Source organism: Neurospora crassa, linkage group I, assembly GCF_000182925.2.
Source record: "Neurospora crassa OR74A linkage group I, whole genome shotgun sequence".
In the NCBI taxonomy this organism is placed as follows: Eukaryota; Fungi; Ascomycota; class Sordariomycetes; order Sordariales; family Sordariaceae; genus Neurospora; species Neurospora crassa.
In genome coordinates this window covers 1303713-1316872 of record NC_026501.1, presented here as the reverse complement: position 1 = coordinate 1316872, position 13160 = coordinate 1303713, and the positions used below count along the sequence as shown (strand labels likewise).

General features: G+C 51.2%; 3 protein-coding genes and 1 non-coding gene across 5 annotated transcripts; 2 read left to right on the top strand and 2 right to left on the bottom strand.

Annotated features, from left to right (window-relative positions):
* Nucleotides 1-439: 439 nt before the first annotated feature.
* On the bottom strand, nucleotides 440-4435 carry vad-2 (vegetative asexual development-2; the record flags this gene model as incomplete). 2 transcript variants are annotated; one of them, XM_011394630.1, is made up of 3 exons in its annotated part: nucleotides 440-1281; nucleotides 1410-3114; nucleotides 3181-4435. In XM_011394630.1, 3 exons carry the CDS (start codon nucleotides 3385-3387, stop codon nucleotides 1034-1036), a joined length of 2160 nt encoding a protein of 719 aa, XP_011392932.1. The 2 variants fall into 2 exon arrangements, with proteins under 2 accessions (XP_011392932.1, XP_011392933.1); XM_011394631.1 differs by having other exon boundaries at nucleotides 1034-1326; nucleotides 3181-3387.
* A 1235-nt stretch (nucleotides 4436-5670) lies between these two features.
* On the top strand, nucleotides 5671-6633 carry NCU14005. Its single transcript, XR_897749.1, has one exon. It is a non-coding gene; the product is annotated as a ncrg105 (non-coding RNA).
* Nucleotides 6634-7098: 465 nt separating this feature from the next.
* On the top strand, nucleotides 7099-8819 carry NCU02095 (hypothetical protein). Its single transcript, XM_958894.2, has 3 exons — nucleotides 7099-7215; nucleotides 7298-7535; nucleotides 7631-8819. The coding sequence occupies exons 2-3, from the start codon at nucleotides 7349-7351 to the stop codon at nucleotides 8383-8385; spliced, it is 942 nt and encodes a 313-aa protein (XP_963987.2). The 5' UTR covers nucleotides 7099-7215; nucleotides 7298-7348; the 3' UTR covers nucleotides 8386-8819.
* Nucleotides 8820-9929: 1110 nt separating this feature from the next.
* Nucleotides 9930-12287, bottom strand: NCU02096 (flavohemoglobin). Its single transcript, XM_958895.3, has 2 exons — nucleotides 10964-12287; nucleotides 9930-10898 (listed from the first exon to the last, which is right to left on the bottom strand). The coding sequence occupies exons 1-2, from the start codon at nucleotides 12191-12193 to the stop codon at nucleotides 10686-10688; spliced, it is 1443 nt and encodes a 480-aa protein (XP_963988.3). The 5' UTR covers nucleotides 12194-12287; the 3' UTR covers nucleotides 9930-10685.
* Between the last annotated feature and the right edge of the window lie 873 nt (nucleotides 12288-13160).

Below are 13160 nucleotides of genomic sequence, written 5' to 3'. Positions count from 1 at the left end.
CCAGCGGCGCAGCAACGGCGCTTAGGTAATAATGATGTGTGTGTGAGTGTGTGTGTGTGTTTGTTGTGTTTGAACACCATCGGAATTGATTGACTTTGGTGAGTCGGTGACGTTATGGAGCTGAGCAATTGGTTCTTTGTGTGTGCTAAATTTGTGGCGAGAGATGTGGCCAGATGTCGGAGGGTAGGGGCGATGGCGGGTACGTTTTCGCGATGTGGGAATCCGCCTTTTTTTTTTTTGTTGTTGTTGTTGTTGTTGTTGTCGTTGTTGTCAGTGTTGATTCCTCGGGACATGTCGCGCCTGGATGGATAGGAAAGTGAAAATTCCAGTGATGATATGACGGGCCGTGGATGACTTCTGGGTTGTCGCGATGGAGAAAAGTACGTAGGGTTCGTAAAAAGTTTTCTGTGATTATAATGTTGAGTCTTGCGAGGCAGTACTGAGGAAGGGAATGCAACTGAACTTTGCAATTTTGAGTATGAAACACAATGCAATTACGAGCTTTCTCTCGTCGATGCCAGACATGAGCTATGTAGAAGACACACCATGATAACACCTTCTCTTCTTTTGTGTCACACTACGACTACGCTGAATATGAAGAAAATTATATAACTTGTTCCATCGTCTTGGACATAGTCTCAAGACACTTCGCCAATTTTGATTTTTGAGTTCCGCCCTAGTAAATTTTCCCAGCCTACCGTCATCCCGAACCAAAGCGAAAAAAAAAAGCAAATCCCGAACCCCATTATCCCAGAGATTTTTAGTCTCATTATGTGCATAAAAAACGGGGTATACTTGTTGGAAAAATGAAAAGCAAACTGAAAATGCAACACATGAATTATGAAAGAGCATGCTGATCGAAGAAAACAATTTGCTGATGCTGATGCTGATGGTGATACTGTGTAATCGAGTGTTGAAGCTCTGTATAATATGAATCCATTTAGTACGCGTTAAAGATATTCGGACATCGACGGCGGCGGCTAATCGTGGGTATGCATCAAGACGTTCCGTTTCCTGGTCGTAAAAGGGGCTCCTAAGCGCCTTCTATCGGAGGGACAAACGTGTAGTTGAAGTCGAGCAGGCCATCGAGCATCCAGTGTTGGGGATCCCAGACGTCGAGGGTATCGAAGCCGTTCATGCCCATGAGTTGCTGGTTTCCACCCATGGTAGTTGATCCTCCTCCGGGTGTGATGGATCCGTTCGAGGCGGCGGCGGCAAGGCCAAGGTTCGGTATACCGTGAGAGGGCGGTGCTAGCGTACTATCGAGATGTGTCGAAGAGGCTGATGATTCATTAGCTGAATCAGGATTTGTGGGTTGCTTGAGGGCTGTGCCAAACACTTGTTTTTAGCAACTGGGAGCAGTGTTTCGCCAAATGAGGAACAGTCCAATAACAAAGAGAAAGACTTACCATCAAGTGTACCTCTCCCCCTGGCTTGGTACTCTTCCCTCCAGTGCCAAATCGAATCGAATACCAGACTCATGCTGTGTCTACATCTCACCTTGAGTTGTAGACTGTCGTCCACCACCGGGTCGGTTCCATCTGGCCGATATGCGTTTGGGTTCTCCCTACCAGCGCCATTCCATATCTGGACCATGAGCTCAGCCAATCTCCAATAAAGATCGTTCTGTATGACGCTTGTGGTCCGGATGGCCTGGATGGTTCTGTGGAAGAGTTCCCGTCCGCGATCAAAATCAATAATTTTGGCGAAGAAGGAGCGCAGTAGCTTGAGCAGTGAGAACCCGGCAGCTACCAGCATCTGCTGGATAAAATTGGAGGCGTACTTGAGCATGTACTGATCGCGGTATTGGTAAGAATAGTGATCGTGGCAAGACGGGTCGCCATCCAAGATGAAGTCGAGGAAGCTCGTCGTAGCTCTCCAGAGCCCCATAAGATCATCCAGGTAGTTGGGTGAGTTGTTGGAATCGAAAAAGCCTGCAAGGCGTAGATGGAGGCCAGCAGCCTTGAGATGGAGGTTGACGACCGGCGAGACACCCTTGGACAAGACGGAAGCAGCCAGCTCGTTATAATCGCGACGATAAACGCGCATCAACATGGCTCGATGCTCATCGCCTGCAACGCCCCTAGGATCGCTAGCATTGCTGTACATCTCCTTGGAGACCTTATCGCAAAAGCGTTCGATCTGGAGTCTAGCCTCGAGCTCTGGGCCTAGCGAAGCAGGACTTGTATCGCCTTGGCGAGTAGCCAATGTCCAGTCGTATAAGGTTGTTGCAGGTTGACCATAGCCTGTGCCTACAGCCTGCGCCACGATATTGGCGACGGCCCACGTCTTGATTCTATCATGAAGACCCTCCTTGTTGAGCTCTATAGGCACCCTTGAGAAGTCGTTCATGTGATTTGGCCGATGAAGGCCCAGACCGGTAGCCGTCTTCATCAGGACACCACCCAGAATGTGGGTCGGGTCGGATGATGATGTGCTGGTCGGAAGAGGCCATGTGCAGAGGAGGCACAGCGCCTTGACAGCAAAGTAGCTTTGAGGCACCTCGCCGATGGTAGTCCAGAGCAATCTTGTCAGAGGGCTGGATAGCTTTGTCAAGAATGATCGATCGTGGCCATAGCGCCTGCTAGCCACGGCCACTATGGCCCAGTAAAGCAAAGGATACTGTTGGTAGTACTGGTCTGGGGTCTGATGGGGGTTGAGGAATGGGAGGAATGGATGATAATAGTGGAAGTAGTCGTTAAACAAAACGCCTTCGTCATCTTCTGTTATCCTGAAGTCTTCAAGCTCACGCACGATCCTGGGCATGGCATAGGAGCCTCCCCGCTTCAGGTGAAGCAGAGAAGAGACAGCCTCGTCGGAGCCCATCAACGAGGGGTTCCTTGTGTGCGAATAATGGCTGTTGATCACAGGGGAGTGTAGTTGGGAGTGCGTGGCATTGCCTGGGGTGTTGTTGTCATCGTCCTCGTCGACAACAAAACCTTGGGATTTTGCGCTTTGCACCGCGCGTCTGAGCCTCTCGATTTCTTTCTCCATCTCGGCATGCTTACTACGCTTCCCGACGCGCTTGAAGTTGGATTCGATCTTGCATTCGAGGTGTAGACGGTTGCATCGTGAGCAGCTAGAGAAGGGTTCTTGAACGACATCGCATCGCAACTGCAAGAAGACAAAATGTCAGCAAGAAGGGTTCGTGACTTGGCAGTTATCTTCTTGGATTCATACCTTTTGTTGACGGCACTCGTTGCAGGCGCGCTTGACACCGGGCAGCCGGCGGCCACCCTTGGTCTCGGGAGAACCATCGTCGCGCTCTTCACGGTCGTTGTCTCCTGTGCTAGCAGGGCTGCTTTCCATGATGCTGCGCTTGCGCTTTGGGGGACCACCATTGGGGCCCTGGTTACGCATACCAGCCGAGAACTCGGGGCTCTCCATGGTAATCAAATAGCAGAGACGGAGAGAACTGAAGACTGTATGGTATAGTATAGTATAGTATAGTATAGTATAGAGGTGTGTGTGCTGGTGTTGTGGTACAAAGTCCTCGGAGCTAAAGTGGTCTCACTGGCCAAATGCTCCTATGGCCGAACCGTATCAAAACACGGGAGTGGCAGCCGGGGCGGCACACGGCAGTAGTCAATCGATCGGAGGAAAAACTGGGCGGACCGGTGGCGTCAACGGGTCGGTAGACGTCCAGGGCGGCGCGGTGGTCGCGTGATGGGGCGACCCGATGATCCGGTACGGTATCCGGGCAGGCGTCGTAGTGGTGGTCCGGTGTCGCGATGGGGCGATGGGCGATATGGGCCGATGGGCGGTGGTCGAGGGTGATGGTGAAGAAATTGGGAATCCGAGATCGGGAAGTTGGGGGGACGCCCGGCGTGTTTAAGGTTGATGGCGGCACTGGCGATGGGTAGTGTAAGGTACCTGGCAGAGAGAGCTCTTCCTGTTCTGTCCCGTCTTCCGTCTTCCGCAGCTGCTGCTACCTCTCTAGGTAGCCTTGCAGACCAATGCAGACCCGGACCCAGTCGAATCGGCCCAATCAGGTTTGGCGATGGGGTCGCCGGTCAAACCACTGCTTAGCCAAGCAGTTAATAAGAGTCACAGCTGAGGCACAACAGGCCAATGTCTTCAGTTGTGTGATTGCCAAAGCCAAGACACCAGTTGCTGCGAATGTGGATTACCGAATTGTGTTGTAATGGTGTATTATGGGAGAGGTAGGTAGAGGTATATGTAGTATTCAGAGGAGGTACATATCAGATATGCATGCACGGTCACTGGCTGGTGCCCGGACGGTGCCTCTGGCGTGCCCGTCCAGTGTAATGCCGCGTGATGCTGAAGATGGATGAACAGCCCCTTCGTTCGGGTGGTTTCAAGAGAGACAATAGACGCGCAGAGGTACCTACAGGTAGGTAAGATAGTAAGATGAAGCAACATTGACGGTGGCGGAACTGTTAGGTAGTGTAGGTAGGTAAACTGAGGAGTCGTGTGTCGAAGCGGGGATTCAGCGCCGCTCTGCTCTTTCCCCCGTAACATCGACGATTGAAATGGGAACTGAATGGCGCGAAAGATTTTGATAGTGCCCTGCAAAGCCTGGCTTGCGCTGCAACGCTGCGTCAAACTGCGGGGCCGCGGGATGGCTGGAGACGGGACTCAAGCCCACATTCTCATTGGATATGACGGCTTATAGGCCGCATTTCCGTGCTTATAACAATTACATGTGGCAAGCAGCCGACGAATGAAGGCGCTGGCGAATGGTTTGCACCTTGACAAATTCAACGAACTCTGACCGGGCAGCAGCATAGCGCAACGAACACCACGTGTGGAATGGGTACGCCAAGTGCTTGTCCTTAGTCCGATTGTTTTCTAATTGACGATTGAAACAGGTACAGTCCAAAGACCCGATCGACGCTTTTCTTCTCCAGACCGGGAGGTCCAGGTATAGCAAGTCACTTTGAGTTTGACGTATGACTTACAATATATCCACAAAAGGACAACATCATCATGCTCCTGTCATCGCTTCCACTGAATGACCTTTTTGGTTTCGTTTCACACAGTCAGTGTGGACACTTGTTGTTGACACTTTGAGGTGGACTCTGTGTGAAAATCGAGGATGACGAATCTGTTGTAGTGGATCTCGCCAAGGTCCGCCCCCGCCATCGTGCCGGGCAGTTTGGGGCAATCCCACCGAAACTCGCTTGGCCGTAACCTCCTAAAGGCAACTAGGTAGCGGTCCCTGACGGTCCCTGACAGACAGGCACGGAGTCCTAAAGTCGATTAAGCTTTGGTAGGCCACATCAGTTATCCTGTGGACTTCATTGAGTTGATTGCCTACCCAAAGGTGTGATTTAAAGTCATTCTTAGGGTTTAAACCACCGTGGAAAAGGTACTTTAGGCTTTTCCACCAGGATGCGATACTCTTTGGTGTTCTTCTATGGAAATGGCGATTTCATCGTTGTGGTGGGGCGGATTGCATGCGTTGAGCGCATTCAGTCCCTCTAACTTGAACTTCACCACTTTCTGGTCAAGCAGTGGTTGAAAGCGCTGGTTGGCTGAAAGGTAGGTTAACAAGCGGGGCGATTCTATAAAATTTCGGAAACACCGATGATTTTCCGCAGCCATTTTCAGCCGGTGAAGACGCCAAAAAGAAATCGCAGTAGATCATACCCTGAGTCACACAACCCGCACCAAGTTCCTTCCACGCCCATCATATCCGAGTCTATTGCGAGATCAATCGCCGTCAACCACGGACAATACAACGCCATCTCCTTTGTCAATAGAATTGATGCTGTCAGGTAAAATTCAAAAGACCCGGACAGCACTGCCCAATTTCACATCTTCTTGTCTTCAGCTCGGCCCGGAGAGGTAAAGGCTCCATGCGTCTTATCGCTCGACATGGACCGGCATCCGATCAAGTTTCGGAACTGTTTCCGTGGGGTACACGGCGCTATCCACGGCTCACGGACAGCGATATCAACGGCGTATGGGTCGTTCTTAAGACCACTTGGCTACCGTTCTAGCCCTGCCCCAACCTCCCACGGTCGCTATTGCGTGATGGTTTGTGGTGGGGCCACGTCGGTGTTCTTAACACCCATTCCTTGTTCAACTCCCCCAACTGCCCAATATTCCCCACGCCATGGCATCGCGACATGGGACTGGACAAGACTGAAAAATTGAAAACAAGAGACCCTACTCTCATCCCCAAAATACTTATCTCGACTCTTCCCAGCCAGGCTTCTTTCCTTTCTGCCCTCAGCAATCCACGGTAGTCGGCTCCTTTTAGTCTGGTAGTCAAGTGGAACTTGATTTCCACTGCCGGCGTGGTACGGCCTACGGGCGGACACGCGATGGGAGACACTTACACGCGGAACCTACAGTTTGTTGTTGTTTAAGAGGCTCCATTGTCATATGCCACTGATGTGTTTGCTAACATGTCATGGGCTTCATTGAGTACTGTTTCCAATCTTTCGTCTGTTTGAAGCAGATGGTCAAGCAGTCGAATGTTGCACTAGAACCCTCAGCAAACTGCCACGTGGGGAAGCTTTCCAACATCTCGGTAACTCGTCCCTGAAGTGTGGTGGATACATTAGTCCCAAGAGTCGATCGGAACGCCGTTTGGGCGGGTAACGTTCCGTACCATAGACAGACATGCAAACAATTGGCGTTTCAAGACATGCTTGCAGTCTGTCTCCACCAAGGTTATAATATCTGAAGTGAAGAAGTCGACGGAAGCAGTCGTTCATGCATTTGAGCCTCAGCCAGATCAGCTACCGACCGCTTTTCTTTGGATATCAATTGCTGAGGATCCATAAGCTATGTACGGCTTCTGAGGAGAGACGTGGAGTTATCAATCAGGCTCAGACTTGATTTCGGGTCAATTTCTCTGAGAATATCAAAACGGCCTGCCAGGTTCTTACAGGCCGAGTGAGCCCGATTTCGGAGTAGACTTTGTAAGTGAACCGAATCCGGGAGCTCTCCTTCTGTGGTATAGTGTAAAGCTTGGGAGGAGGAGATGTAGGGTTAGGGGTAAGAAAGGCAAGCGGTCAGGGTCATGCGAGGTTGACGGAATTCTCGTTGCAAACGTCGCGATACTTAGAGAAATGTCACTATTCCCCAGCTCTTGAACAAACCACTGAAGCCATATACTACCCAGTTCTCTTCAGTAGAAGTAAAAAAGAGACAATTTGGCGATATGAAACCTCGTCTACAATTCAAACATGAACGCCAAGACAATGCGGCGAAGCTCCCTCAGATAACCCTCAGGTCAAAGTAGGTTCAAGCATACCCCTGTCTCCATCTGAATGACGACACATCAACTCCGACCGTCCTGACTGTGAGCATCAACAACTAGTGTGTAAACCACCACTCCAAAAGTCCGTCCGTCTCGAAAGTTCTAGTGAAAATGGGTGCGGGATCCTCAAAGGTTGCGCGCAAATTACCTAGAAATGCGACAGCCGCCTCTGTCGCCGCCGCGTCGCGTTCTGGCGCCGCTGCCGCACCAAGAGCTCCCCCTCCTCGCGTAAACGGGGGACAGGAGGCCCCGTCGCAGTCGCAGATGGATTCAGCTTCATCAAATACCTATGAAGAAGGTGAATAATCCAAACCGTGTCCTTCATAATTCTAGCCCTTGCTCTATGAGTTACTCACGAACGAAATGACCTAACCACGCCCAACCCCGCAGCAGCAGCAGCAGCAGCAGCGACGCCGACTCAAGATCAGCTTCACCACGGTCACCAGCACCACCACCACCATCAACAACCACCTACAAGGACATCATCATCATCATCATCAACAACAACAACCTCCTCATTCCCATCTCCTTCAACAGGATCAGGTTCTCCCCTCGACGCAATCGGCGACCCCGCCTTCGCCGCCCGTCTCCGCCAACTCTCCGCCACCGTCCAGCCCAACCCCATCCACTCGCCGTCGTCCACCGTCTCCGTCCATCCTCAACCTCAGCTTCAATCACAGCACCTTCCGCAGTCCTCTTCCTCCTCCTCTTCCTCCTCCTCTTCTTCCCAATTCCTTCAGTCCCACCAGTTTCCTCCTTCCAGGCGACTGTTGCCCCCTTCTCAGTCTCAATCTCAATCTCAATCTCAATCTCAACCTCACGCACAACAACAACAAGCCCCCCAAAAGGAAAACATCCCCACGCTCCTCTCGCCCTCGTTCCCCGCTCTGCAATCCAACGCCACCCTCACCGCGCTTGATGCGCGTAAAGTCTTGGAGCGCAGATACGAAGAGGAGATGGATAAGTTTGGGAGAAACGACAAGAGCTTCCAGGGCCGGGAATTCTTGTCGGTGCAGATGGTCAAGGATGTGTTTGAGTTGAGGAAGAGGGGGGCGAGCGAGGAGGAGATTGAGCGACGGTTGGGATTGGCGAAGGGGGTGGTTAGAGGGGTGGAAGGGGGTGGGGTTGTGAAGGCTGTTACAGCGTAGGTGTTGGTAGTGGAGGCGCGGGCTTAAAGGAAGGTAGGTAGGTAGGTAGGTAACTGTGGTTGGGAGGTGAAGTGTATTGAGGAGTGGATGGGGATTATGATGATGAACTGGGTGAAGCAAAAGGGAAAAGAAGAAGAAGGAAATACAGAACTTCATGGGGTGGTGGTGGTGGTGGTATCAGGGAGAGATGTAAGAAGTTGAAGATCAGGAGAAGACAGGACATGGTTGCGGTCTATCTGCGGAGACACAGCACGCGCGCTACGATAAAGATAAAAACAATCACTATGTCATGGAAACTAAAATGTGGAGAGCATACAGCAGCATAAAGCTGGAGTTAGACAAGCGGGTGAATCGAGGCCAATTGTGTGAATTATTAGCGAGGTCTGTATAGAGGTACAGTCATGTCGTGAAAAACTACACTGCGTCCAAACCACGTCCATTCACTTCTCAGATACCCGTCCGTTTTCCCTGAAACTGTAATGCCCCCGTTCCACAACAATCTATTTGGTCCCTAGTCCTCTAGTTGCCTAGCACCCCCTCCCTTCAGTTCCCTATTAGTCGCCATTTCAATCCAGTCCACTCAATTCTCAGTCCCTTCATCACCGTTAAATCAGGTCGCTCAAGCCCTTGGTTATCTGGTGTGAATGGAGAGCCTTCTGATTTGCCAGCGAGGACCAAGTGAACGACTCGCCCTCCTGGTCTCCAGCTGCATCTTGTTGCTTGCCACAGGTAGGTAGCTATCGACTGCGATAGGTAGCGTAGGTAAGGAATGGAAAAGTTGCTTCTAAACTTTAAGAAGGCCAGTTAGGCGGTGTTCTTGGGGCAGGGGTCTTAGGGGAGGACGAGGAGGGAAAGGTTTGCGCTTGGGCTTAAGTTGGGCTTCACGTGGGGGAAGAGCGCTCGGTCTATCTTTGGCGGGCATTTCGTCTGGTCGACGCTTTTTTTTTTTTTTCTGGTCTTGGTTGATTGTGTTTTTGGTTGGGATTGAACGTTTGCTTAATCTTTTTTTCTGGATCAAAAAGATGATTGTTCTTGGTCGTGGGGTTGATGAGTGGTTGATGATGGGTAGAGACACATTTGCTGGGGGGGGGGGGGAAGGGAAGGAGAGTGAGATGATTCCCTCCCTAGAAATGGCAGATGGTATCGTGGAACGCATGATGATGTTTTGGATGTTGTGGATCCTGAAATACCGAGTTAAATGCTAGTGTCCAGATTACAGTCTGGTCCCGCATGCTATCTTCAAGTTGTGAAAGATATACGCAATTCACAAAGAGGTGATGGCCGGGAACTACCTCGGATTGGCAGCGACAAGGTCAAAGGGTACAGGTAAGTAACGGTGGGAACGCTTGGTCTACTAGCTCAATGGACTAATCCATAGAGACATTCGCTGTTTCCGGTCATCTGGCTGTGTTGAAACTTGGGAAGGAACTACCGTTGCCTGAAAGAGAGAGCTAAAGATTGACGTCCAATTTTGGACAGGAAGCATCATCTGGACTCCATGGATGCCAGTTGGTCACGTCCAAGCTTGACGTGAAAAGGAAAATCAGAATGAGGTTAAGAAATTTGAACATTAAGTTCCTTTCGACTCCCGTTCCATCTCACCCCCATCCCAATCACTCTTGATATTACAACGTTTGTACAGTTCAAAGAAGACATATATAGTAGAAAGGCCCGCTCAATTTCTCAAACACGTAAAACAAAAGTTCAACTCTAAATTAACCCTCCCCCTAATTCCCATTCATCCTACTTGGTATCACTTTTTTTTTTCTTGTCCCAACGCCTATCAGTGCATCCTTTTTCCTGTTTTGTCCACTCCCGCTCCCATGTATGCTTAAGTTTGTTGATGATGAGGTTATGATATCTTTTGGTAACCATGGTCCGCGCCGCCAACCGCACTCGATACCCAATAATGCACATTATCCCGTAGAGATGCCGATCCCCTCTTTATCCCAGTGCTGATGCTTCCCGCCACCGATATCGACGCTCTTCTTCTCTTCTCTCCTCCTCCTCCTCCTCCTCTGTTGGGTCCTGAGGTAGACCATGCCGTTGTTGTTGACACAGATGATTGACGTGGCACGTGCGATCCGGACGCGGCGCGCATACCCATACCGGGCATCGCCGTAGTTGTTGTTGGTGGAGGTATTGTCATGTCTCGTCGGGTCCTTGTTGACGAGGGGTTGAGCAGAGTCGGGGCAAGTTTCTGAGTGCCGCTGCCTGTGCTGAGCCCGGACACGGCGGCGTGGTTTCTCCGTTTGGGCAGCTTTGTGGAAAGCGATGGAGACCTTCTCGCCTTGCGGGGATCAGGCGCCACATTTTCCCATCCACCCCCTCCTTCTCTGCTTATATGTGTCACCCTCTTTTCGTCCCCAGCCTCCTCCTCCTGATCGATGGTCTCTATTATGAGACCCAGCTTCTTGATATGTCGGTATTGTTGATTTTGATGACAGTCGTGTTGATGTTGATGTGGATCGCACCGCGAGGGCATCATTGGCCGGTAATTGCACGACGACGGACTGACAAAGTCATGATCAATCTCCTGAACCTCAGGATCCCGTGCGCTTCATCCCTGTTTAGTAACCAAATCGCCCGTGGTGAAGATCTCGCATTTGATGCGCGAGGCCGAGACACCTTGCTGCATGAGGTAGAGTTTTTGGTTGACCATGAACTGCTCCGGGCCGCAGATGAAGTACTCAGTGCCGCCATGCTGAAGATGGAGCTCCTCGGGCTTGAGCTTGGCCAGGTCCATGCGCTCGTTGTAGTCATATGTCTCGCCAGGACGATCAGTGCTGTTGATGACGGTCTTGAAGATCTTGGTTTGGAAGTTGCTATTCTTCTTGCGCAAAGTCTTGATGTGGTCCTCAAAGGGGATATGCTTGCGGCAGCCATGGATCCAGGCAATTTGGCGACTGGGTTGACTCTCCATAACGGTGTTGGCGATGGAAACCATGGGAGTGACGCCGACACCAGCAGAAATCAGAACCAGAGGCACCGTGCTCGTGTTGTGGACGTCCAAGAAAAACTCGCCAGCCGGGTGAGAGACCTGAAGGATAGAACCGACGGTAGTTTGATCGATAAGGTAGTTGGAGACGATGCCGGGGTTGAAGAAGGACTTGGAAACTGAGTTGGAGTAGACGGTGCCCTCGTCTCGGCGGATGGTGATACGGTAGTAATCCTCCCTCCACGCCTCACTGAGGGAATACTGTCTGGACTGGAGGTTGCCACCAGGGACCTGGATCTGGACGGAGACGTACTGGCCGGGTAGGAATTTCGGTAACCTCTTTCCATCCTGAGGAACAAGATAGAAGGTGTAGAGGTCATCGCACTCGTTGACAATCCTGTCGATCTTGAAAGGGCGCCATGAGGGCCAGCTCTCAAAGTCCCTGTACAACTGTGCCTCGCGCCCAATCAACATCTTGGCTAGCATCCAATATGCCTTTGTCCATGCCGTCTGCACCTCGGGCGTCATCGCGGGGCCCAAAACCTCGCCGAAAGCCTGGATGAGATACTTGCCGACAACCTCGTAGTGTTCTGGCTGGATACCCAACGAGCAGTGCTTGTTGCACATGCGCTCAAACTTGGGGACGAGCTCGCTAAGATGGTTAATGTTTGAGGCGAAGCCCAAGATGACGGCCGTCAGGGCCCGAGGTTGCCTGCCATTCTTCTGGTTTACCGAGTTGAAGTAGTTGTTGAGTTCGGGGTGGTCGGTGAGCATAGTCTTGTAGAAGATGCTCGTTATCCTCTCACCGTGCTCCTTGAGAGCGGGTATAGTATCTCTGACGAGCTTACTTTGTTGGTAAGTGAGAGCCATGACTGTTGACAAGTGTCAGGCGATTTTTTTGATTTTTTTTTTCCTGAGGGAGGCTTTGGTGTGGTGGAGCTCCAAGGGCGAGGGCGAGATGGTGGACGACAAAACCAGTGAGAGTAGTGTGATGCCAGCGACAAGGCGCGAGATGGGGAAATATTTATCTCTCGTTGAAAGAAACAGAAAAAGATGATGTGGACATTTTCTTCTGGGGCCTCAACAGATCTCTTCCGTCCTCGGCCACACGATAGTTGGTAAAGGCAGGGCATGTGCCCAGAGGGACCCCTTCCAGACAAGGTCCAATGGATACAAGGACCCATCATCCATGAAGAGTGGAACATTGGCCATCCTCGCTCATACCAGGGTTCGGCGAGTCAGAATAGCCCGATCGGTCGTTGTTATCTCGTACGATATCCACAAGGGGCATTAAATCAGAGGTAATTGGACTGCCTGGGTGAAAAATTCACCGTCTGTCATATGTTGAAATTCTTGTTTCGTTGGAAAGTGCCATGTGGTGAGCAGGGGTCGCTTCTAGCCGTGATTCAACTCCAATCTCTTTTTTCTTCTGTTCTTGTCGAGCCTCAGCCCTGCCGGGGTTCGGGGGTACCGTCTAGGATCCAACCGCAAAACCGCCAACGTTCAATACCATCGCCAACATGGGGAAGCGGGAAAGTGGGAGGCCATTCCCGTTGTTTCCATGAATAGGTGACTTGCCGTGCTGTGCGGGTCGATGATACATGGCATCAAGGACGGGAGGGTGTCACTACAGATTTGATGAGATGAACCAGGGCCGAGCAACCCCACACCACAGTTCCATGATATTCCTGCTTGTCGTTGCGGTTGAGATGGTGGTGGTGGTAGTTGATACGTATTAGTGGTAATATTGGTGTAGAACAATCTGATGCATACACGGGAGCCGGATTTGCCTCCATGCCCGCAAAGAGACATACGCGGCCATGTGTTGCACAGATGC

What these genes read in the sequence shown, in the direction of transcription:
- NCU02096 (XM_958895.3), bottom strand. Translation starts at nt 12,193, where the DNA reads ATGGCTCTCACTTACCAACAAAGTAAGCTCGTCAGAGATACTATACCC. An exon ending in TCTTCACCACGGGCGATTTG is followed by an intron (nt 10,899 to 10,963) that starts GTTACTAAACAG and finishes TGACTTTGTCAG; the next exon opens with TCCGTCGTCGTGCAATTACC.
- NCU02095 (XM_958894.2), top strand. Translation starts at nt 7,349, where the DNA reads ATGGGTGCGGGATCCTCAAAGGTTGCGCGCAAATTACCTAGAAATGCG. An exon ending in ATCAAATACCTATGAAGAAG is followed by an intron (nt 7,536 to 7,630) that starts GTGAATAATCCA and finishes ACCCCGCAGCAG; the next exon opens with CAGCAGCAGCAGCAGCGACG.